The sequence below is a fragment of the Bos taurus genome, chromosome 6 (assembly GCF_002263795.3).
Source record: "Bos taurus isolate L1 Dominette 01449 registration number 42190680 breed Hereford chromosome 6, ARS-UCD2.0, whole genome shotgun sequence".
NCBI lineage: Eukaryota > Metazoa > Chordata > Mammalia > Artiodactyla > Bovidae > Bos > Bos taurus.
In genome coordinates this window covers 84,730,614-84,757,233 of record NC_037333.1, presented here as the reverse complement: position 1 = coordinate 84,757,233, position 26,620 = coordinate 84,730,614, and the positions used below count along the sequence as shown (strand labels likewise).

The window sequence follows — 26,620 nt, the reverse complement described above, 5'->3', positions numbered from 1 at the left end:
TCAAAGCCAGGCTGCAACACTGCATGAACTGAGAAATACCAGATATTCAAGCTGGATTTAGAAAAGGCCAAGGAACCAGAGATCAATTGCCATCATATGTTGGATCACAGAAAAAGAAAGAGAGTTCCAGAAAAACATCTACTTCTACTTTATTGACTGTGCCAAAGCCTTTGACTGTGTGGATTACAAAATAACGGAAAAATTCTTCAAGAAATAGGAATACCAGACCACCTTACCTGACTCCTGCAAAGCTTGTATGAAAGTCAAAAGCAAGAGTAAGAACTGGACCTGGAACAACAGACTGGTTCCAAATTGGGAAAGATATAAGTCAAGGCTGAGGTATATCAGGTATAATCACTTCTTGCTTATTTAACTTATATGCAGAGTACATCATGCAAAATGCCAGGATAGATGAAGCACAAACTGGAATCTAGATTGCCAAGAGAGATACCAATAACCTCAGATATGCAGATGATACCACCATTATGGCAGAAAGTGAAGAGGAACAACAGAGACACTTGATGAAAGTGAAAGAGGAGAGTGAAAAATTGGTTTAACGCAACATTCAAAAAATGAATATCATGGCATCCAGTTCCATCACTTCATAGAAAAAGATGGGGAAGCAATGGAAACAGTTAGAGACTGTTTTCTTGAGCTCCAAAATCACTGCAAATGATGACTACAGACATGAAATTAAAAGATCCTTACACATTGGAAGAAAAGCTATTACAAACTAGACAGCATATTAAAAAGCAGAGACATTACTTAGGCAACAAAGGTCCATATAGTCAAAGCTATGGTTTGAACCAGTAGTTTTTTGTTGATGCAACAGTTGGACCATAAAGAAGGCCGAGCACTGAAGAACTGATGCTTTTAAACTGTGGTGTTGGAGAAGCCTCTTGAGAGTCCCTTAGACTGCAAGGAGATCAAACCAGTCAATCCTAAAGGAAATCAATCCTTAAGATTCATTGGAAGGATTGATGCTGAAGCTGAAGCACCAAAATTTTGGCCAGTTGATATAAAGAGCCATCTTACTAGAAAAGATCCTGATGCTGGGCAGGATTTAAGGCAGGAGGAAATGGGGATGACAGAGGATCAGCTGTTTGGATGGAACTACTGTCTCAGTGGACATGAGTTTGAGCAGGCTCCGGGAGATGGTGAAGGATAGGAAAGCCTGAATTGCTGCAGTCCATGGCACTGCAAAATGTAGGACATGAACGAATGATTGAACAACAACAATAACCACACCTACACAGACATATGGTTTGCAAATACTTTTTCTGTTTTCATAGGCTGCCTTCTTGTTTTGTTGATCATTTCTCTTACTGTGAAGTGTGCAGTGGCTGTTATTTGGAATTAGTTCAACTAGTTCATTTTTCCTTATACTTTCAGTTCAGTTCAGTCGCTCAGTCATGTCCGATTCTTTGAAACCCCATGGATAGCAGCTTGCCAGGCTTCCCTGTACATCACCAACTCCCTTAGCCTACTCAAACTCATGTCCATTGAGTCGGTGAGGCCATCCAACCATCTCATTCTCTGTCATCCTCTTCTTCTCCTGCCTTCAGTCTTCCCCAACATCAGGTTCATTTCCAGTGAGTCAGTTCTTCACATCAGGTGGCCGAAGTATTGGAGTTTCAGCTTCAGCATCAGTCCTTCCAATGAATAGTCAGGATTGATTTCCTTTAGGATTGACTTGATTGATCTCCTTGCAGTCCAAGGGACTCTCAAGAGTCTTCTCCAACACCACAGTTCAAAAGTATCGATTCTTCGGTGCTCAGCTTTCTTCACAGTCCAATTCTCACATCCATACATGACCACCGGAAAAACCATAGCCTTGACTAGACAGGCCCTTGTTGGCAAAGTAATGTCTCTGGTTTTGAATATGCTATCTAGGTAGGTCATAACTTTTCTTCCAAGGAGTAAGTGTCTTTTAATTTTTGGCTGCAATGAATATAAATTTATATATAATTATAAATTAATAAATAATTTATAAAATTATTCATTAAAGCATGTCATAGTTATGTTCAAATAATTGATGAGAAAATAAGAAAACATTCATTAAAAAAAATTGAGAAACTATTTATAAACCTCTTGAGGGTAAAGGAATTTTAGGATAAGAGCACTAGGTTAGACACAAAAATGGTCCAAAAAAATCCTATAGGGCAATGAAATCATAATTTGGGAAATGATAATTTCTACCATATAGAAATATACCAGTTAACAATTAATTTCAATGTATTTTAACTCAAAAGTTAGAGAAAAGTAAAAAAAAAAAAAAAAAAACATAAAACGTGCACACATTTTCCAAAATATATGTGCTGAGTATAAAACTGGATATTGTAATCACCAGAGTCAAGGCCCTCATTTGCTGAGATTTGCCTTGATCTCTAATTGCAGATAGATCTTCCTAGGAGTGCAAAATCCTTTCTATTTTTCTAATAAAAACTTTAGCACACTTAGAACATCAAGGAGAATATTCACAAAGCCATGAAGTGAGAAACCAGATGGCTATTATTTCCTCCCATCAGTGACACAGAGCACATATTTCAAAAGGACACCAAAACTCTGGGTAAGATTCTCTATAAAATAGAAACTATTTCACCACCAGAGATTATTATGCAGTGCAATATTTTCACCAAAGAGGAGAAAATCTTGTAAAATAGGAAATTTCATTTACTATAGCAAAGGAGACAATCATTTTAAGAATTGCATTAAAAGTATTCAGGATGTAATTAGTTGTGACAACACACTTGAAAATAATAGAAAAAAAGATAGGCAAAACACAAGTTGTTTTTCAACATGATCAGAGGCTTTTGGAGCAATGAGGATGAGATAAATTGGAATTCGAGAGAAGAAGGTGTGACTCTACCATAGAAGGCTAAGAATCGCTACCTAAGTTTCTTGTACTTATAGGAGCACCTGAGTGGGCTCAGACTTAGATCAAGATGAAAGACTCCATTGACAGAGAGAAAGCAACAGGTTTTTGGCTTTGCTCCATACTTAAATCTGTGTCTGAAAGTGAAAATGAAAGTCACTCAGTCCTGTTGGATTCTTTGTGACCCCTTGGACTATACAGTCCATGGAATTCTCCAGACCAGAATACTAGAATGAATACAGAATACAGAATACTATAAGCCTTTCCCTTCTCAAGGGGATGTTCACAACCCAGGGATCGAACCCAGGTCTCCAGCATTTCAGGCAGATTCACTACCAGCTGAGCCACTAAAGAAGCCCATATGTGTTTACTTATTCATAATCTAACTATGTGTACTCTTCAGGGTAAAAGTTTTTCAATTGATTTAACTGATTCAATTGATTTAACCTGGGTTGCATTGGCTCGGTATTGGTCTTTAAGAATTTACTCAGAAAATTAGGTGAAGATATATCTCTCATTTAACATATCAGATTCCTTTCCCTCTCTTATCCTTCATTTTTATTCAGGAAAACCTACAACACTATGTGAGATTATGGGGAAAGCTGACATGTGGTTGTTTCGAAGTTACTGGGATTTTGAATTTCCTCAACCGTACTTACCTAATACTGAATTTGTCGGAGGACTGCATTGCAAGCCTGCAAAGCCCCTGCCTAAGGTAGTTAAATGTGTTTATTATTGTCCTACATGAATGAAGCGTGAAAGTGTTAGTCACTCAGTTGTATCTGACTCTTTGCGACCCCATGGACTGTAGCCTGCCAAGCTCCTCTGTCCATGGAATTTTCCAGTAAAGAATATGTGAATGGAATTGCCATTCCCTTCTCCAGGGGATCTTCTCAACCCAACTATGAGTATTTATCTCAAAATGATTTCTAGTTTATTGTTAACAGTGTTTGATCCCCAAATGGAGAAAACAGATATAGAATTTAATGGTCATTATTTTCTTAGACTATACACTACAGTAAGAAGGTGAGTAGCCTTTATTTTGGATTATGTATTATTATCTAATGAAGTAGTCCTCAATGTTTTCTTTTCTTGATCAAAGTCCTTTAACTATACATGAAAATGTGTTTTATATAAATTTAAAAGTATTTCCTAGTATCTTACAAATACTATGCTATAACTGAACATGAAGATATCATTCTATCTTTAGTATCATCTCTAAACATAGTGTAATGGTTAACTTTAAGTGTCAACTTGCCTGGCCGGGTACCCGGGTACTTAGACAAACATTTTCCTAGAAGTTATTGAGAGGCTATTTTTAGATGAAATCAATTTTGAAATATGTGGACCTTGATTAAACAAATTACTCTTCATTATGTGAGTAAGCCTCATTCAATTAGTTGAAGATGTGACTAGAACAAAAGTCTGAATTCTGCCGGTAGGCAGCCTTCAGACTTGAACTACAGCAGTGGATCTTCTCTGAGTCTCCAGCCTAATGTGCTGTTCTGCAGATTAAACTTGACAGTCTCCATAACCATGGGCATGAGTGCTAAGTTGCTTCAGCCTTATCTGACTCTTTGAGACCCCATAGACTGCAACCTGCCAGACTTCTCTGTTCATGGGATTCTCCAGGCAAGAATGGAATTGGTTGCCATTTCCTTCTCCAATAACCATGTGAGAAATCCCTTAATATAAATTTGTTCCCTATTCCGTTTCATGCCTCAAAAACACATTTTTTTTGTCTTACTTAATTGGCTTAGTTTTGCTAGTATTTAAACAGAGGATGAAAAGATTTATTTCAGTATGATTAAATATGTTTGTCTTTATTTTTAATTCAAAGCTATATATTTCTACTATATTCCTATAACCCTCAGAGTATGCGTTATATGTATTTCTGCATTACTTGTCTGGACAGGAGTTACATGGCTACTTCATTCCTAATCGTATATGTGGAAGCTTATATAAAAAAACAAATATAATCAAAATAAAAGAAAATAGAAGTTTAGAAAACATAAAAAAGTAAATATACCAAAATTGTGTCATTGTACTGACCATAATTCAGCAGAAAAAATGAAAACAACCTTATTAGCATCTAAGGCTAAATAAAAACTGCAGCACCAGAACTATTTAACTTAAAGGTAGAAATTTTCTCTGCCAGCTACTGCTGTGTAGACTTGGACAAATTACTTAACCTTATGGAGATAGATTTCCCATCTGTAAATATATACATATCTCATAAAATCACCATATATCTAAGTTAAATGATACATGTAAAGAGTTCAGCAAATGGCGAAAGATAACAGGCTGTCAATAACTTGTAAACACAAACACACATGCACAAAGACACATTCATACCTCAATATGCCTTACCAAATGAGCTTTTAGTAACAATAATTTTTAATTCACCTAATAAGGATTTCAGGTCATCTATTACACACCGAAATCATTAACATATGAAAGTACAGAATTGCTCTAATAATTCAGACACATTGAGAAGAGTGTGACATCTATTATAACTGTAAGCTTTTATATTACAAAGACTGTTTTTTTTCACAGGAGTTCGAAGAGTTTGTTCAAAGCTCTGGAAAAGATGGAGTCGTGGTGTTTACTCTGGGGTCAATGATCAAAAACCTCTCAGAAGAAAAGTCTAATATGATCGCATCAGCCCTTGCCCAGATTCCTCAGAAGGTCTTTTTTTTTTTTTTTCAGGGACAGCTGTTTTAAAATCCATGAAGTTCACAGTAAAAGTATACTTGTAAAATTTAGGAAAGGGTATTGATATTGTTAGTCTCAACTTAAGTGAGCTCTAAAGAAAATGTATAAATGATAAAAGGGGATATTTGATTGCTATCTTGCTTTAAACCTGGCATTATTAAGGAAATTCTATTGCAGTATTTTCCTTAAATAATAAATGAAAATTAATCATTTGCTACTGTTAAACCATCAGTGAACTTTGTGCATTAGGTTTTAAGGCATCCATGTAACCTAACGCTTTTTCAATTCAGTTCAGTCACTCAGTCGTGTCTGACTCTTTGCGACCCCATGAATCACAGCACGCCAGGCCTCCCTGTCCATCACCAACTCCCAGAGTTCACTCAGACTCATGTCCATCGAGTCAGTGATGCCATCCAGCCATCTCATCCTCAGTCGTCCCCTACTACTCCTGCCCCCAATCCCTCCCAGCATCAGAGTCTTTTCCAATGAGTCAACTCCTCGCATGAGGTGGCCAAAGTACTGGCGTTTCAGCTTTAGCATCTGTCCTTCCAAAGAAATCCCAGGGCTGATCTCCTTCAGAATGGACTGGTTGGATCTCCTTGCAGTCCAAGGGACTTTCAAGAGTCTTCTCCAACACGACAATTCAAAAGCATCAATTCTTCGGCACTCAGCCTTCTTCACAGTCCAACTCTCATATCCATACATGACCACAGGAAAAACCATAGCCTTGACTAGATGGACCTTTGTTGGCAAAGTAATGTCTCTGTTTTTTAATATGCTATCTAGGTTGGTCATAACTTTTCTTCCAAGGAGTAAGCGTCTTTTCATTTCATTTCATTTTTTTTACAATATTTTTTTTTATTAGTATACATGTGTTCCCCATCCTGAACCCTCCTCCCTCCTCCCTCCCCATACCATCGCGTCTTTTAATTTCATGGCTGCAGTCACCATCTGCAGTGATTTTTGCTGTTCTTATATTTCTTTAAATCTGAAGCATATAAACAAGTAACAACATAACAGAGAATAAAGGAAAAGATATTCAAAATAATAGGCTTAATTCTTAGAATGTCTTGGACTATATTTTCTAGCAATTACTGATTTTGAGCATTGTCATAATTGAACCTGGAAATAAGAGCTTAGGTTAAAAATAATCTTAAATAATGATTCTTCTAATAATGCTAAATAATGAATCCTAAAAATAATCCTAAATGAAATCCTAAATAGTGATTCTTCAACATTTAAAACACTAACAATACAGTAAAATATTTAGGAGTGTACTTTACAATGTTCCAGCAAACTATCATTTTTTATTGATACCATTCTGGGTTTTACCTGAGTGACATCTTTTTTCTCAGTTCAGGCGCTCAGTCATGTCCAACTCTTTGCGACCCCATGAGCTGCAGCACGCCAGGCCTCACTGTCCCTCACCAACTCCAATGGGTCCGGAAGATTCCCTGGAGGACAGCATGGTAACCCACTCCAGTAATCTTACCTGGAGAATCCTCATGGACAGAGGAGCCTGGCAGGCTGCAGTCCACGGGGTCGCAAAGAGTCGGACACGACTGTGTGACTGGATGCCATGACGGTTACACAATGTGGATGTTTTTAATGCCGCCAAACTCTAGACTTAGAATACTTGAAAATTATAAATATGATTATGAATATTTTACCATATGAGTGTACATTACTAGTAAGTATGTAAAAAATACTTCAAAAGAGGTAAATAACATCCCTCCCCTTTGCCTCTGAAATCTTTGTCTCAAAAATCCCCTTTACCAGAGTGGTGTAGTAACACCATATGTAGTTCTTTCAGATACAGATTGTCATTTTTCTTCATCTACATCTTCATCATTTTTCTTCATTAGGTTAAGTTAGAATTAACCCGAAGATGAAAGGCTATTGACTAGGATCATTGCAAGCCTTTGAAAACACGGCTGTAGTGTTCATGGTTTAAAAACATTCATCACCTAATCACGTATGGACTCAGTTTACTTGTGCATTACCTGGAAGCATCAAATTTGATTGAAGTGAAGTCACTTAGGCGTGTCTGACTCTTTGCAACCCCATGGACTATAGCCTGCCAGGTTCCTCCATCCATGGGATATTCCAGGCAAGGATACTGGAGTGGGTTGCCATTTCCTTCTTCAGGGGATCTTCCCGATCCAGGGATCAAACCCCTGTCTCCAGTACTGTGGGAAGATTCTTTACCATCTGAGTCATCAGGGGTAAGTTAACTTTTTCTGACAGGATGTGATTCTAAAATCTTCTAATAAAGACATTTATCTTAATAGGTTCTGTGGAGATATACAGGAAAGAAACCCAAAACACTAGGAGCCAATACCCGGCTATATAAATGGATTCCACAGAATGATCTTCTTGGTAAGACCAAAGAGAAAAAAAATAAACAGAACTGAATGAGGTATAATCTGAATGATTATTAAATAACAGATATCAACAAATTTGTATTTAAAATAAGAAAAAAAAACGTTAATGTGTTCTTCACATTGCTTCAGGAGTTTTGAAAGAAAGGATTATTCATGACACTTGTTAAAGACTGTAAGGCACATTTATTCAAGACCATCACCATAAGTATAGTTATTAGTGCAATGGACTTTTACAATAAAACAGAGAGACTGGAAACAATTTGTATGCAGAAAGAAAAATGGGGAATTTATCACAAAAGAACATAGTGGAAGTTCATTGGATGGAAAATTGCAGAGCTCAACTGACCAAGTAGAATGCTTGCTAAAATTGGGCAATGCAGAGATAGTGGAGCCACAAAATCAAATTCTAGTTGAGAAAAGTTCAGAGAAACCTGACTAGACCTTGGTGACTCTCCCATTTATGACATAATCTCTCCCTCTTCAGGATCAAATCAGAGAAATTACCTTTAGATGAGGCTTTCGTTAACTTTTGTGTACAGTATTGCAACACACCTAATTCTCTTCACCATTCTCTCACACCTCTCTTCTCTATGGAAAAAAACATGTGGCAAACCATTTCACCTATATTTCATATATAATATAAATGGCTGCATATTAGTGTAAAGTCAAATGCAAATTCTGTTTTCTTAAACAGAGTACACCATGAACTAATGTAGCCTTTCTAGCTTGTTATGCCAACATTTTCATATTGAAACCCTGCACATGTCACCTCCTCTTTCCCATCTACAAAAAGATTGTTTTCTTCAGTCCCTCCATTCTTTTTTGTTGATGTATTCTTCCTGCAACAACTTGTCAAATGGGCAAGTACTCTCCACCATATATTTTGCAGAAAATTTCTTAGTTGTCTGTGGAATGACTTAATTGCTGGAATCACTAATTACACTTAGCATGGACTAATTAACTGCTGCTTTCTTCAGAGCCTATAAGAATTTATATGTGTTCTTATGACACAGAATTATATAGAAAATGTTACCTAATAGAATTTGGTTTATGCAGGTGTCATGATTTTCTGTTTCTGACACTCTTGCAACTTAAAATGATATTTTTTTTCTTTTAATTTTTAGGTCATCCCAAAACCAGAGCTTTTATCACTCACTGTGGAACCAATGGGATCTATGAAGCTATTTACCACGGGGTCCCTATGGTTGGAATTCCTATGTTTGGTGATCAGCATGATAATCTTGCTCGTATGAAAGCCAAAGGGGCAGCTGTCGAAGTAGACTTGCAAAGAATGACAAGTGCAGATCTGCTGAATGCTTTGAAAGCAGTTATTAACAATACTTCGTGAGTAGAGAATATATTCTTAACTAAGAAGCATTTTGTTTTTGAAAGAATAATCAGCTTTATATAATTGGAAATTAACAAATTTTCCATAATTTAGAGTGTGCCTAATATCAAATATTATTTGATAATCAAAGATTATCAAATAATATGCAGATGACACCACCCTTATGGCAGAAAGTGAAGAGGAACTATAAAGCCTCTTGATGAAAGTGAAAGTGGAGAGTGAAAAAGTTGACTTAAAGCTCAACATTCAGAAAATGAAGATCATGGCATCTGGTCCCATCACTTCATGGCAAATAGATGGGGAAACAGTGGAAACAGTGTCAGACTTTATTATTTTGGGCTCCAAAATTACTGCAGATGATGACTGCAGCCATGAAATTAAAAGACACTTGAAGGTGAAGGTGAAGGTGAAGTCGCTCAGTTGTGTCCGACTCTTTGCGACCCCGTGGACTATAGCCTACCAGGATTATCCATCCATGGGATTCTCCAGGCAAGAATACTGGAGTGGGTTACCATTTCCCTCTCCAGGGGATATTCCCAACCCAGAGATCGAACCCGGGTCTCCCGCATTGGAGGCAGACGCTTTAACCTCTGAGCCACCAGGGAAGCCCCAAAGACTCTTACTCCTTGGAAGAAAAGTTATGACCAACCTAGATAGCATATTGAAAAGCAGAGACATTACTTTACCAACAAAGGTCTGTCTAGTCAAGGCTATGGTTTTTCCTGTGGTCATGTATGGATGTGAGAGTTGAACTGTGAAGAAGGCTGAGTGCCGAAGAATTGATTCTTTTGAACTGTGGTGTTGGAGAAGACTCTTGAAAGTCCCTTGGACTGCAAGGAGATCCAACCAGTCCATTCTGAAAGAGATCAGCCCTGGGATTTCTTTGGAAGGAATGATGCTAAAGCTGAAACTCCAATACTTTGGTCACCTCATGCGAAGAGATGACTCACTGGAAAAGACTCTCATGCAGGGAGGGATTGGGGGCAGGTGGAGAAGGGGACAACAGAGGATGAGATGGCTGGATGGCATCACTGACTCGATGGACGTGAGTCTGAGTGAACTCTAGGAGTTGGTGATGGACAGAAAGGCCTGGCGTGCTGCGATTCATGGGGTCGCAAAGGGTCGGGCATGACTGAGTGACTGAACTGAACTGAACTGAACTGAATAATCAAATCAATAATTAAAGATTATTTTATACTTCCTAAATTTTGTGAAAGTATTTTGTCACCTACCACTACTGGATGATAGATTATAACCTTGAAGAAATACTACATTTATTTAAAGAAAATAATATATTGTTAAAGATATGAATTGTTAAATTAACAATAATATTTTTTATTTCTTAAAAATTAAAGATATTACCACTATAAAGAATTTAGGGACTACAACAAAATCATAAAAATAAAAATGAAAAACCACTCAGCTTCCTTCATGTCAGTTCAGTTCAGTTCAGTCTCTCAATCATGTCCAACTCTTTGTGACCCCATCGACTGCAGCACACCTGGCTTCCCTGTCCAACATCAACTCTCGGAGCTTGCTCAAACTCATGTCCATTGAGTTGGTGATGCCATCCTCTGTCGTCCCCTTCTCTGCCTGCTTTCAATTTTTCCCAGCATCAGGGTCTTTTCCAACGAGTCAGTTCTTTGCATCCAATACTTTGCAAAGTATTGGAGTTTCAATTTCAGAATCAGTCCTTCCCATGAACATTCAGGACTGATTTCCTTTAGGATGGACTGGTTGGTTCTCCTTGCAGTCCATGCAACTCTCAAGCCTCTTCTCCAACATGACAGTTCAAAAGCATCAATTCTTTGATGCTCAGCTTTCTTTATAGTTCAACTCTCACATCCATACATGACTATTGGAAAAACCATAGCATTGACTAGATAGATCTTTATTGGTAAAGTTATGTCTCTGCTTTTTAATATGTTGTATAGGTAGTCATAGCTTTTCTTTCAAGCAGCAAGAATCTTTTAACTTCATGGCTGCAGTCACCATCTGGGTAGTTATAACCAATACCAGTTTAGAAACTTACTTCTGCTCTTTCCTTGTGTTAATATATAAATAGAAAGAAGACCCCAGCCTCCCTGTTCCCTGACAGAGAGTAACAATTGGACACTATCCATGAGCAAAATCATCTCTGGGATGCTCTAAAGACCATGTAAGAAATTTTAGCAACACAGCAGAACAAAAATCTGAGATTAATCACACAAGAACAGAATGATGGCAGTTTTATTTTACCAGCATCATCCCCAAGCCAGCATTACTCATCACCAAGATAGAACTTTCAGCTAGAAAGAGTTCCTTGGCAGAAAAAGAAGAATGGATTGAATGACAAATTTTTAAGGCCTTCTGGAGCATACAAAGCGAAAAACAAATTTTAAATTTGTGTGAAGCCACAAGAGATCTCAATCAGCTAAACCAGTCCCAAGAAATAATGACATTAGAGGCATCCCACTTCTTATTTAAAGCTATACTACAAACTTATAGCAATTTTAAAAAGATGATATTGTCATAAAAATAGACATACAGACCAATGGACAGGATAGAGAGCCCTGATACAAACTGTTTTATGTAAAGTTGAATAATATTTGACAAAAGTGAAGAATACTCAATAGGAAAAGTGTTATCTTTTCAATAAGTAGTACTAGGGAAACTAGATATTTATATCCAGGAGAATAAAATTTGGACCCATATATTACATTGCTTCCCTCAGAGCTCAGTTGGTAAAGATCTGTTTTCAATGCAAGAGACCCAGGTTCAATTCTGGGGTCAACAAGAGCCCTTGAGAAGGAAATGGCAACCCACTCCAGTATTCTTACCTGGAGAATCCCATCGACAGAGGAGCCTGGCTGGCTACAGTCCATGGTGTCACAAGAGACAGACACGACTTAGTGACTAAACCACCACATTGCATTACTTACACAATTTGACTAGAAATGGACTAAAGACTTAAACATAAGAAGACCTGAAACCATAAAACTCCTATTATAAAACAGGAGGGAAGGTTTCTTTTTTTTAAATATAAATTTATTTATTTTAATTGGAGGTTAATTACTTTACAATATTGTATTGGTTTTGCCATAAGGGTATTGGCACCAAATTTTGGGATATAACACCAACAATACAAGGAACCAATGCAAACCAAAAGGTGGGGCTATATCAAGCTCAAAAGCTTCTACACAGCAAAATAAATGATTTACAAAATGAAAGGCAATGTACAAAATTGGAGCATATTTTGAAAATCACACATCTGATAAGAGACTAATATACAAAAGATATAAGTAACCCATGTTACTCAATAGCAAAAAAATTTTTAAATGAATGTAGTTACTGAATACATATTTGCCTGAAGAAGACATATACATGGACAACAGTTACTTGAAAAGGGGCTTAACACTACTAAGCATCATGAAATGAAAATCAAAATCCCACCTCACATCTATGAGAATTGTTGATGTTGTTCAGTCACTAAGTTTTGTCTGGCACTATGACCCCACTGACTACAGCATGACAAGCTCCTCCATTCTCCACTATGTCCTAGAGTTTGCTCAAATACATGCCCATTGAGGTGGTGATACTATCTAACCATCTCATCCTCTGCCACCCCCTTTTCCTTTTCCCTTCAATCTGCTCCGGCATCAGGTTTTTTGCAGTGAGTCAGTTCTTCACATGAGGTGGCCAAAGTATTGGAGTTTCAGCTTCAGCATCAGTCCTTTCATGAATATTCAGAGTTGATTTCCTTCAGGATTGATTGATTTGATCTCCTTGCTCTCCAAGGGACTCTCAAGAGTCTTCTCCAACACCACAATCAGAAAGCATCAAATCTTTGGTGCTCAGCCTTCTTTATGGTTCAGTGGTAAAGAAACTACATGCCGATGCAGTTGCTACAGGAGATGCAGGTTTGATTCCTGAGTGAGGAGATCCCCTGGAATTGTTCAGTCACTCAGTTGTGTGTGACTCCTTGTGACCCCATGGACTGCAGCATGCCAGGCTTTCCTGTCCATCACCATCTCCCAAGCTCGCTCAAATTCATGTCCATCGAGACAGTGATGCCATCTAAGCATCTAGTCCTCTTCATCCCCTTCTCCTCCTGCCTTCAATCTTTTCCAGCATCAGGGTATTTTCTAATGAGTCAGCACTTCACATCAGGTGGCCAAAATATTGGTGCTTCAGCTTCAGCATCAGTCCCTCCAATGAATATTCAGGGTTGATTTCCTTTAGGATAGACTGGTTTGATTTCTTTGCAGTCCAAGGCATTCTCAAAAGCCTTATCTAACACCTCAGCTCAAAAGCATCAATTTTCTGATGCTCAGTTTACTTCATGGTCCAAATCTCACATCCATACCTGACTGCTGGAAAAATGATAGTTTTACTATATAGATCTTTGTCAGCAGAGTAATTTCTATGCTTTTTAGTATGCTCTCTAGGTACTGTGTGGATCAAAATAAACTGTGGAAAATTCTGAAAGAGATGAGAATATCAGACCACCTGACTTGCCTCTTGAGAAAACTGTATGCAGGTCAGGAAGCAACAGTTAAAACTGTATATGGAACAACAGACTGGTTGCAAATAGGAAAAAGAGTACATCAAGGCTGTATATTGACACCCTGCTTATTTAACTTATATGAAGAGTACATCATGAGAAACACTGGGCTGCAGGAAGCACAAGCTGGAATCAAGATTGCCGGGATAAATATCAGTAACATCAGATATGCAGATGACACCAGCCTTATGGCAGAAAGTGAAGAAGAACTAAAGAGCCTCTTGCTGAAAGTGAAAGAGGAGCATGAAAAAGTTGGCTTAAAGCTCAACATTCAGAAAATGAAGATCATGGCATCTGGTCCCATCACTTCATGGGAAATAGACAGCATATTAAAAAGCAGAGACATTACTTGTCAACTAAGGTCCATCTAGTCAAGGCTATGGTTTTTCCAGTGGTCATGTATGGCTATGAGAGTTGGACTATAAAGAAAGCTGAGTGCCAAAGAATTAATGCTTTTGAACTGTGGTGTTGGAGAAGACTCTTGAGAGTCCTTGGACAGCAAGGAGATCCAAGCAGTCTATCCTAAAGGACATCAGTCCTGGGTGTTCGTTGCAAGGACTGATGATAAAGCTTAAACTCCAATACTTTGGCCACTGGATGCGAAGAGCTGACTCATTTGAAAAGACCCTGATGCTGGGAAAGACTGAGGGCAGAAGGAGAAGGGGACAACGGAGGATGAGATGGTTGGATGGCATCACTGACTGGATGGACATGGATTTGAGTGAACTCCCAGAATTGATGATGGACAGGGAGGCGTGCTGAGGTTCATGGGGTCACAAAGAGTCAGACATGGCTGAGCGACAGAACTGACTGACTGAGGTTTGTCATAGATTTTCTTCCAAGGAGCAAAGCTCCTTTAATTTTGTGGCTTCAGTCACCATCCACAATGATTTTGCAGCCCAAGAAAATAAAGTCTGTCACTTTTCCCCCATCTATTTGCCATGAAGTGATGGGACCCGATGGCATAATCTTCATTTTTTGAATGTTGAGCTTTAAGCCAGCTTTTTCTCTCTCCTCTTTCACCTTCATCAATAGACTATTTCCTCTTTGCTTTCTGCCATTTGGGTGGTGTCATCTGCATATCTGAGGTTATTGATATTTCTCCTGGCAATCTTGATTCCAGCGTGTGCTTCATCCAGCCCAGCATTTTGTATGATGTACTATGCATGCAAGTTAAATTGCATGCATCTTTGAAGTACTCTTTTCCCAATTTGGGACCTTTCCATTGTTCCATGTCCAGTTCTCATTGTTGCTTTTTGACCTGCATACCGGTTTTTCAGGAGGCAGGTAGGTGGTCTGGTATTCCCATCTCTTGAAGAATTTTCCATAGTTTGTTGTGATCCACACAATTAAAGGCTTTAGTGTAGTCAATGAAGTAGAAGTAGATTTTTCTCTGGAATCCTCTTTTTTTTCTAGCATCCAATGGATGCTGGCAATTTCATCTCTCATTCTTCTGCCTTTTTATTTTAATCCAACTTGAACATCTGGAAATTCTCAGTTCATGTACTGTTGAAGTCAAGCTTGGAGAACTTTGAGCATTACTTTGCTAGTGTGTGAAATAAGTGCAATTGTACAGTAGTTTGAACATTCTTTGGCACTGCCTTTCTTTGGGATTGGAATGAAAACTGGCGTTTTGAAGTCCTGTGGACACTGCTGAGTTTTCCAAATTTGCTGGCATGTTGAGTGCAGCACTTTAACAGCATCATCTTTTAGATTTTGAAGTAACTCAATGGGAATTCCATCATCTCCACTAGCTTTGTTCATAGTTATGCTTCCTAAGGCCCACTTGACTTCGCATTCCAGAATGTCTGACTCTAGGTGAGTGATCACACAGTGGAGTAGTAAATGGGAATCCATTTCAGCATTCTTGCTTGGAAAATCTTCCCCTGGTTTAGGAAATGGCAACTCACTCTAGAATTGCTTGGAAAATCCCATGTACAGAGAAGCCTGGACTACTTTAGTCTATGGAGTTCCAAAGAGTGGGACACAACTGAGCATGCATCATGAAATGATATTCAAACATGACTACTGGAGAACCATATCTTTGACTATATGGAGCATTGTCAGCAAACTGATATCCTTGCTTTTTAATGTGCTGTATAGGTTTATCATAGTTTTCCTTGCAAGTGTCTTTTAATTTCATGGCAGCAGTCACCATTTGCAGAGATTTTGGAGCCCAACAAAATAAAATCTATTACTGCTTCCAATTTTTCCCCTTCTATTTGCCTTGGAGTGATGGGACAAGATGCCATGGTCTCAGTTTTTTGAATGTTAAGTATCAAGCCAGCATGGAACTTTCAGAATGGCCATCATTAAAAGATATGGTCTAAGAGATGAGGATGTGGAAAAAGAAAAATTGAACTGCACTCCAGGTGATAATGTAAATTGCTGTAGCCACTATGGAAAACAGTATGGAAGCTTTTCCAGTGATCTCACTTCTGGGTATATATCTAAAGAAATTAAAATAGAATATGGAAGAATATCTTCAGTTCAGTTCAGTCTCTCAGTCGTGTGAGACTATTTGCAAACTTATGGACTGCAGCATGCCAGGCCTTCCTGTCCATTGCCAACTCCCAGTGTTTACTCAAACTCATGTCCATAGAGTTGGTGATGCCATCCAGCTGTCTCATCCTCTGTCATCCCCTTCTCCTCCTGCCTTCAATCTTTCCCAGCATCAGGGTCTTTTCAAATGCATCAGCTCTTCATATCAGATGGCCAAAGTATTGGAGTTTCAGCTTCAAAATTTGTCCTTTCAGCGAATATTCAGGACTGATTTCCTTTAGGATGGACTGGTTGAATCTCCTTGCAGTCGAAGGGATTCACATTAATCTCCTCCAATACCACAGTTTAAAAACATCGATTCTTCAGCACTCAGCTTTCTTTATAGTCAAGCTCTCACATTGATACATGACTACTGGAAAAACCATAGCTTTGACTAAATGGACCTTTGTTAGCAATGTCTCTGCTTTTTAGTATGCTGTCTAGTTTGGTCATAACTTTTCTTCCAAGGAGCAAGTGTCTTCTAATTTTGTGACTGCAGTCACCATCTGCAGTGATTTTGGAGCACCCCCAAAATAGTTTGTCACTGTTTCCACTGTTTCCCAATCTATTTGCCATGAAAGATGGGACCAGATGTCATGATCTTAGTTTTCTGAATGTTGAGTTTAAGCCAATTTTTTCACTCTCCTCTTTCATTTCAACAAGAGGCTCGTTAGTTCTTCTTTGCTTTCTGCCATAAGGGTGGTGTCATCTGCATATCTTAGGTTATTGCTGTTTCTCCCAGCAGTCTTGATTCCAGCTTGTGCTTCCTCCAGCCCAGCGTTTCTCATGATGTACTCTGCCTGTAAGTTAAATAAGTTAAATAAGGGTGACAATATACAGCCTTGACATACTCCTCTTCCAATTTGGAAACAGTCTGTTGTACCATGTCCAGTTCTAACTGTTACTTCCTGGCCTGTATACAGATTTCTCAGGAGGCAGGTCAGGTGTTCTGGTATTCCCATCTCTTTAAGAATTTTGTAGAGTTTGTTGTGGTCCACACAGTCAAAGGCTTTGGCATAGTCAATAAAGCAGAAGTAGATGTTTTTCTGGAACTCTCTTGCTTTTTTGATGATCTGACAGATGTTGACAATTTGATAGCTTCATCCCAGTGCTAATTGCTGTATTATTCACAAAAATCAAGGCGTGAATTAAACCTTAAGTGTCTTTCAATGAATGAAAAGATAAAGACAATGTGGTGTATGTAGTGAAAGAATATTATTTAGCAAAGAACACAAAGGAAATACTTCCATATTTGAAAACATGGTATTGTCCTAGGTGAAGTAAGTCAGTGAATGATAAATATTTTTTAGAATCACTTATACATGCAGCCTAATAATTGAAACTCATAGAAGTAGAGTAGATTGGTATTTTCCAGGGTCTAGGAGTTGGAAGAATGGAGAGACAAGCTTTAAGTAATAGGGAACAAAATTTGAGTAGTAAAATAAATAAGTTCTGGGGAACTTTGTACAACATGGTAGTTAGCTGTGATCAGATCAGATCAGATCAGATCAGTTGCTCAGTCGTGTCGACTCTTTGTGACCCCATGAATTGCAGCATGCCAGGCCTCCCTGTCAATCACCAACTCCAGGAGTTCACTCAGACTCACGTCCATCGAGTCAGTGATGCCATCCAGCCATCTCATCCTCTGCTGTGCCCTTCTCCTCTTGCCCCCAATCCCTCCCAGCATCAGAGTCTTTTCCAATGAGTCATCTCTTCACATGAGGTAGCCAAAGTACTGGAGTTTCAGCTTTAGCATCATTCCTTCCAAAGAAATCCCGGGGCTGATCTCCTTCAGAATGGACTGGTTGGATCTCCTTGCAGTCCAAGGGACTCTCAAGAGTCTTCTCCAACCCACAGTTCAAAAGCATCAATTCTTCAGCGCTCAGCCTTCCTCACAGTCCAACTGTGATCACAGACAAATAAATAAATTCTCAGTAATGAAAGAGTACATTTATTATGTAACTATATTTCATATAAATAAAACAAATATATTCTTTGGAAAAAAGAAACTATATTAAAATTAAAATATTTTCCAGAGTTGTAAATGCTTCTATATATCAGATAAATTCTTACTAGAAATTTTGTATAAGTCTATAAACATGAATTGACATTTGAGTTTAAAATTATTTTTTAAACATAAATTTTTAAAATATTCAATGACTTTTCACTATTAAGTCACTTATCAGCGTCTCTCTTGTTTGTTTAACTTATTTTTAATTGGGATATAACTAATTTAAAATGTTGCATTGGTTTCTACCATGCAACAACGTTTTGTTGTTAAGTCACTCAGTTGTGTCCGACTCTGCAATCCCATGGACTGCACCACACCAGGCATCCCCATCCTAAACTATATCCAGGCCTTTGGTCTCATGTTCACTGAATCAGTGACACCCTCCAACTATCTCATCCACTGTTGCCATCTTCTCCTCCTGCCTTCAATCTTTTTCAGAATCTGAGTCTTTTCAGATGAATTCACTCCGCCGTCAAGTGCCAAAGTTCTGTAGCTTCAGCTTCAACATCAATACTTCTAATGAATATTCTGGGTTGATTTCCCTTAAGGATTGACTGGTTTTATTCCTTGGAGTTCAAGGGACTCTCAAGAGTTCTCTCTAACACCACAGATGAAAAACATCATTTTTTTCAGCACTCAGCCTTCTTTATGGTCCACCTCTCACATCTCACATCATCACCTCTCACATGATTACTGGAAAAAAATTAGCTTTGACTAGATGGACCTTTGTCAGCAAAGTGATGTCTCTGATTTTTAATATGCTACCTAAATCTGTCATAGATTTTCTTCCAAGGAGCAATTGTCTTTTAATTTCATGGCTGCAGCCATATCCACAGTGATTTTGTAGCCCTCCCCCCCCCCCCAAAATAACGTCTGTCACTGTTTCCATTGTTTCCCCATCTATTTGCCATGGTCCTTCTAGTGAAAGTTATGGTTCTTCCAGTAGTCAAGTATGGATGGAAGAGTTGGACCATAAAGAGAGCTGAGCGCTGAAGAGTTGATGCTTTTGAACTGTGGAATCGGAAAAGACTTGTGAAAGTCACTTAGACTGCAGAGAGATCCAACCAGTCAATCCTAAAGGAAATCAGTCCTAAATTTTCATTGAAAGGACTTATGCTGAAGCTGAAGCTTTGATACTTTGGCTACCTTTTGCTAAGAACTGACTCATTAGAAAAGACCCTGTTGCCCAGCAGATAGGACTCGAAAGTGGTTGACACACAGTTTGGGAAAAAGAAACTAGAGACAGAATTGAAGATTTAAAGATGGGAATGGAAAACTCAAGACCTTCTGAATCAAGAGCCCTGTTCTTCAGAGGCACATCACTTTTATTTAGCGTCTTGGCATGCAGAAAGTATCTGTTGTGCCACAATAAAATCAGCCTCCTGTGTCCCTGATCACATCTCTCATTTTACTGATTATTTTGAGCTGTCTTTGTTATGTTCTTGTACAAGATCATAGGCCCGAATATGCCTTGGGAAAACATCTTGGTGTGTGCAGAAGCAGCTTTCTGAACTTTCACTGACCAGCATTTCAAGGTCCACACTCTTTTTCCTTAGTTTAGCAGACCATGACGACCCCAACTAATAACTTGATGTACTTTTGTTTAGATTATATGGTATTGCTATATTTTGCTTTTATTATTTTCCCATGGTGTGTTTCTTAGGGCTTAGCCAGAGCAACAGGCAGCTGATTATTAACACCTGCAGGAGGAAAAGGGGAAGACAGAGGATGAGATGGTTGGATGACTACACAGACACGATGGACATGAATTTGAGCAAGTCCTGGGAGATGATGATGGACAGGGAAACCTGGATTGTTGCAGTCCATGGGGTCGCAGAGTTGGACGCTACTGAGTGGCTGAACTAAATGGATGCTACTGGATGCCAAAATTTTCGCTGTTGAATGTTGAGTTTGAAGCCAGCTATCTCACTCTCCTCCTTCGTCTTCATCAAGAGGCTCTTTAATTCTTCTTTGCTTTCTTCCATAAGACTGGTGTCATCTGCATACCTGAGGTTATTGATATTTCTCCTAGCACTCTTGATTCCACCTTTAACTTCATCCAGCCTGGCATTTCTCATGATGTAGTCTGCATGCAAGTTAAATAAGCAGGATTACAATATACAGGCTTGACACATTCCTTTCCCTATTTGGAACCAGTCTGTTGTTCCATGTCTGGTTCTAACTGTTGCTTCTTGACCCACATACAGGTTTTGCAGAAGGCAAGTATGGTTAACTGGTATTTCCATCTCTTTAAGAATTTTCCACAGTTTGTGTGATCCACACAGTAAAGTCTTTAACATAGTCAATGAAGCAGAAATTGATGTTTTTCTGGAATTCCCTTGCTCTTTCTATGATCCAGCAGATGTTAGCAATGATCTCTGTTTCCTCTGCCTTTCTAAATACATTTTAAGCATCTGGAGATTCTTGATTCATAAACTGTTGAAGCCAAGCTTGGAGAACTTTGAGCATTACTTTGGTAGCATGTGAGATGAGTACAATTCTGCAGTAGTTTGAACATTCTTTGGCATTTTCTTTCTTTGGGATTGGAATGAAAACTGACCTTTTGTAGTCCTGTGACCACTGGTGAGTTTTCCAAGTTTGCTGGCATATTAAATGCATAACTTTAATAGTATCATCTTTTGTGCTGTGCTTAGTCGCTCAATCTTGTCTGACTCTTTGTGAACCCAATGACTATAGCATGCCAGGCTCCTTGGGTTTGGAAATAGCTCAGCTGGAATTTCATCACCTCCACTAGCTCTGTTCATAGTGATGCTTCCTAAGACCCATTTGACTTTGCACTCCAGGATTTCTGGCTCTGGGTGAGTGCTCACACCATCGTGGTTATCTGGTTCATTAAGATCTTTTTTGTATAATTCTTCTGTGTATTCTTGCCACCTCCTCTTAATACCTTCTGTTTCTGTTAGGTCCATACAGTTTCTGCCTTTATTTTGCCCATATTTACATGTAATATTCCTTTAGTATCTCTAATTTTCTTGAAGAGATCTCTAGTCTTTCCCATTCTATTGTTTTCCTCTATCTTTGAATTGATCCTGTAGGAAAGCTATCTTATCTCTCTTTGCTATTCTTTGGAACTCTGCATTCAGATGGATATATCTTTCCTTTTCTCCATTGCCTTTCACTTCTCTTCTTTTCTCAGCTATTTGTAAGTTCTCCTCAGACTACCATTTTGCCTGTTTGCATTTCTTTTTCCTGGGAATGGTTTTGATCATGGCCTCCTGTACAGTGTTATGAATTTCCATCCATAGTTCTTCAGGTACTCTGCATACAGATCTAATGCCTTGAATCTATTTGTCACTTCCTCTGTACAATCATAAGTATTTGATTTAGGTTATACCTGAATGGTCTAGTGGTTTTCCCTACTTTCGTCAATTTAAGTCTGAATTTGGCAATAGGGAATTCATGATCTGAGCCACAGTCACCTCCTGGTCTTGTTTTTTGCTGACTGTATATAGCTTCTCCACCTTTGACTGCAAAGAATATAATCAATCTGATTTTGGTATTGACCATCTGGTGATGTCCATGTGTAGAGTTGTCTCTTGTGTTGTTGGAAGAGGGTGTTTGCCATGACCAGTGTGCATTGTCTGGGCAAAACTCTGTTAGCCTTTGTCCTTTGTTTTGTCCTTTGTTTTGTGTCCTTTGTTTTGTACACCAAGGACAATCTTGCCTGTTACTCCAGGTATCTCTTACCTTCCTATTTTTGGATTCCAGTCCATTATGATGAAAAAGATATCTTTTTTTGGTGTTAGTTCTAGAAGGTATTGTAGGTCTTCAAATTCCGCTTCTTTGGCATTATTGGTTGGGGCATATACTTGGATTACTATGGTTTTGAATGGTTTGCCTTCAAAACCACAGGATCTTTCTGTCATTTTTAAGATTACACCCAAGTTTTGCATTTTGGACTCTTTTGTTGCCTATGAGGGCTATTGTATTTCTCTAAGTGCTTCTCTCCCACAGTAGTAGATGTAATGGTCAGTTAAATTAAATTCACCTGTTGCAATCGATTTTAGTCAACTGATTCCTAAAATGTCAGTATTCTCGCTTGTCATCTCCTGTTCAATCTCTTCCAATTAACCTTGATTCCTAGGCCTAACATTCCAGGTTCCTATGCGATATTGTTCTTTACAGCATCGGACTTTACTTTCACCACCAGTTCAGGTCAGTTCAGTCGCTCTGTTATGTCCGATTCTTTGCGATCCCATGAACAGCAGCATGCCAGGCCTCCCTGTCCATCACCAACTCCTGGAGTTCTCTCAAACTCACGTCCATCGAGTCGGTGATGCCATCCAGCCACCTCATCCTCTGTCATACCTACTCCTCCTGCCTTCAATCTTTCCCAGAATCAGAGTCTTTCTAATGAGTCAGCTCTTCGCATCAGGTGGTCCAAAGTATTGTAGTTTCAGCTTCAACATCAGTCCTTCCATGAAAACCCAGGACTGATCTCCTTTAGGATGGACTGGTTGGATCTCTTTGCAATCTAAGTGACTTTCATAAGTCTTTTTCGACTCCACAGTTCAAAAGCATCAGCTCTTCAGTGCTCAGCTCTCTTTATGGTCCAACTCTTCCATCCATGCTTGATTACTGGAAGAATCATAGCTTTCACTAGAAGAACCATGGCAAATAGATGGGGGGCTCCAAAATCACTGTGGATAGACTGCAGCCATGAAAGTAAATAAGCACCAGGTTCCATCAGTGTCTCTTAAACATCACATCTTATTTCTTTGCTATATTATCAGTGCCATGTTATCAAAGCTTACAATGTACTTATCTTGTCCATGACCACAATTTCCAATATCATTTACCATTAATTTCATATTTATATGTACTTAATGATGCAGTTTGTGTTTTAATAGAGTATATCGATTTCTTTTATTGAATTTTTATCTGATATTTTGTTTCTGCGTCTGTCTTGGAACTTCTGTCACTATTATTTGTTTTCCTGAGATATATTCAGAGATACTTATTCCTTATATTCCTGTGTATTAGGAAAGGTTTGCCTTTTTTAAAAAATGAAAGGGCAGCAGGGCTTTGTTTATTTTTTTATGTTGTATAGTTCTCCTCCTCAAAACTTTTTACATACTTTCCCATGATTTTCTACAATATAATGTTCTGTATTCTCTATCAATGATGATTGCACTTTGGTGTGGGTAAATAACTTCCCTCCTTCTCAATACCAAGAAAATCTTGCTTCTAAGTCAGCCATTCAAAGCCTTCAGCCAAAATCCTTGTGAGGTCTTCTATTCTTTGACAGAAATTAGAAGGGGAGTGTTCTATGCATTGCCATCCTTCCATCTCACCACTGCATGTGCAGCCCTCCATTATTGTTGTTGTTCAGTCACCCAGTCGTGTCTACTCTTTGCAACCCCATGAACTGCAGCATGCCAGGGCTCTCTGTTCCTGACCATCTTTCAGAGTTTGCCCAAGTTCATGTTCATTTTAAGTGTTGCCATCCAACTGTCTCATCCTCTGATGCCCTCTTCTCCTTCTGCCCTCAATCTTTCCCAGTATCATAGACTTTTCCAATGAGTTGTCTGTTCTCATCAGATGACCAAAATACTGGAGCTTCAGCTTCAACATCAGTCCTTCCAGTGAATATTCAGGGTTGATCTTCCTTATGCTTGACTAATTTGATCTCCTTGCTATCCAAGGGACTTTCAGGAGTCTTCTCTAGCACCACAGTCGAAGGCATCAGTTATTTGGCATTTTACCTTCTTTATGTTCCAGCTCTCACAATGGTATGGAACCACTAGGAAGACCATAGCCTTGACTATTCAGATCTTTGTTGGCAGAGTAATGTTTCTGGTTTTCAACACATAGCCCTCTTTAGCCTGAAGCAAAAATGCCAGCATCTGTTCAGTCTCAGGCCCTATTTCTTGCCCAGAGGGTTGCATGAAGCTTTTTTGCTTTCATCTGAAATGTCAGGACCATGAAGATCACAGACTGAAACCATTTCCTGTTACTGCTGAAGTCTTGTTAACACTGACACTCCAGCCCAAACCTGGGGAAGAGTGAAGGAGTGGGGAAAGGGTTTCTTTTTCATAGACCTTCCCCTCCATGCTGCTTCCTGTCACTATCATGTTCCCAATACCACACTCAGCAAGTTAGATCAAAATTCTGTATTCTCAAGCTACACATTCTAATAATCATCCTATTTCTGTACTTTCAGAATGCTATTTTCAATTGGCAATTCTGTTCTCTCCCACTTCTAATAATTACTGAGACTATAAAGCATCCAACACATTCAAACTGATGAACCATCACAGCTAGAAGTATCTGAAGAGGAAACAAGTTTTCATATGCTTTTCATATTCTTGGTGATATCATTTATGACACAACTTATCATATAATTATGCAATATATTTTTAATAATATAAGTTGCTATTTATATATTCAATTTTAGCTATAAAGAGAATGCTATGAAGTTATCAAGAATTCACCACGATCAGCCTGTGAAACCCCTGGACCGAGCAGTCTTCTGGGTTGAGTTTGTCATGCGTCACAAAGGAGCCAAACACCTTCGACCAGCCTCCCATGACCTCAACTGGTTCCAGTACCACTCTTTGGATGTGATTGGCTTCCTGCTAGCTTGTGTGGCAACTGTTGCATTCCTGGTCACTAAATGTTGCCTGTTTTGTTGCTGGAAGTTTGGTAAGACTGCAAAGAAGAAAAAGAGAGAGTAGCCTTCTGCTTTTTTTAAGATATAAATTTATTTTAATTGGAGGTTAATTACTTTATAATATTGTATTGCTTTTGCCATACTTCAACATGAATCTGCCATAGGTATACATGTGTTCCCCATCCCGAACCCCCCTCCCTCCTCCCTCCTCGTATCATCCCTCTGGGTCATCCAAGTGCTAGAAACCTTGAAAGAGTCCATCTGAATAATCCAGCCACTGATTTGAAAAGATTTCTCTCCTGTTCTTCTGGGTCCTTGTCCATTCCTAAAATTATCATGTCAAAGATCAAATACTCACTCCAAAAATTTGCCACATGATTCAGAATTAAGGTTTAAAATAATCTATTCTTTAAAAAGATACGACAAATGAATAAACATTTGGAAATTGTTACCATTAAAAACTTAGTGCTTTCCTTTATTCATTGCTTTTAGTTCAACCAGTTGAGATGTTGTTTGAGGCCTCAGGAACATAATGATTCATTCTATTTCCATACTGATCAAGTTGAATATTTCCTGAATATCTAACATAATTTAGGGTTCAATATGCAATAATTATTTCATACTCTCTAAAAGAACTATACAAGGACTAATGTAGAGCACACTCTAGCCAGAGCTTCTTTGCCAGTCAGGAAAATCAGAAGCCTGTTAGGATTTCTACTCTACTGTAAAGCACATTTTACACCACCAATTTTCTTCCATATCACACATTAGACTTTTTCCTTCTTGGAATACAAAACACTATTTTTTTGTCTTTCATTTGAAGACTATTCTTCCTTTGGATATTAATAATGATAGTACTTCATTTGTATTATAATGCTTCTTGACTGCAGAGAACTAGCTGTTTATTGCATGTTGGCATGGCTATTGGGATGATGGACCAAAGTAAAATACCTACACTTTTAAACTAACTTAGGTACAATAAGGCTGTATAACATCCTGTTTATTTAACTTATACGTAGAGTGCATCATGTGAAATGTTGACCTGGTTGAATCACAAGCTGGAATCAAGATTACTGCAGAAATATCAACTTCAGATACACAGAGGATACCTCTCTAATGGCAGAAAGTAAAAAGGCCCTCTTAACGAGGGTGAAAGAGGAAAAGGTTGGCATGAAACTCAGCTTTAAAAAAGGTGAAAATCATGGCATCTGGTCCATCACTTCACACAAATAGAAAGGGGAAAAATGGAAACAGTATTTTTTTTTTTTTTTTTTTTTTGTCCTCCAAAACTATTGCTGGTGGTGACATGAAATTAAAAGACATTTGCTTCTCAGAAGAAAAGCTATGACAAACCTGGACAAAGGTCTAGTAGTGAGGTTTTCCACATAGGCATGCATATATGTGAGAGTTGGACCATAAAGAAGGCCTAGCAGTGAAGAATTGATGCTTTAGAATTATAGTGCTGGAGAAGATTCTTGAGAGTCCCTTGAACTCCAAGGAGATCAAACCAGTCAATCCTAAAGGAAATCAACCCTGAATATTGACTGGAAGGACAGATGCTAAAGTTTA

General features: G+C 38.5%; 1 protein-coding gene across 2 annotated transcripts in view; it reads left to right on the top strand.

Annotated features, from left to right (window-relative positions):
- LOC530553 (UDP-glucuronosyltransferase 2C1) overlaps positions 1-26,322 on the top strand; it is a 31,474-nt gene extending 5,152 nt beyond the window's left edge. Inside the window, exons 2-7 of one of the 2 annotated variants that reach the window (XM_059887781.1) lie at positions 3,442-3,590; positions 5,432-5,563; positions 7,882-7,969; positions 9,099-9,318; positions 24,836-25,083; positions 26,071-26,322. In XM_059887781.1, the coding sequence (XP_059743764.1) occupies positions 3,442-3,590; positions 5,432-5,563; positions 7,882-7,969; positions 9,099-9,318; positions 24,836-25,083; positions 26,071-26,084 (851 nt within the window). In that variant the 3' untranslated portion in view covers positions 26,085-26,322. Of the gene's footprint in view, positions 1-3,441; positions 3,591-5,431; positions 5,564-7,881; positions 7,970-9,098; positions 9,319-24,835; positions 25,507-26,070 lie in introns of those variants that run through there. The other variant, XM_002688334.6, reaches the window with a different exon arrangement.
- The last annotated feature ends 298 nt before the right edge of the window (positions 26,323-26,620 follow it).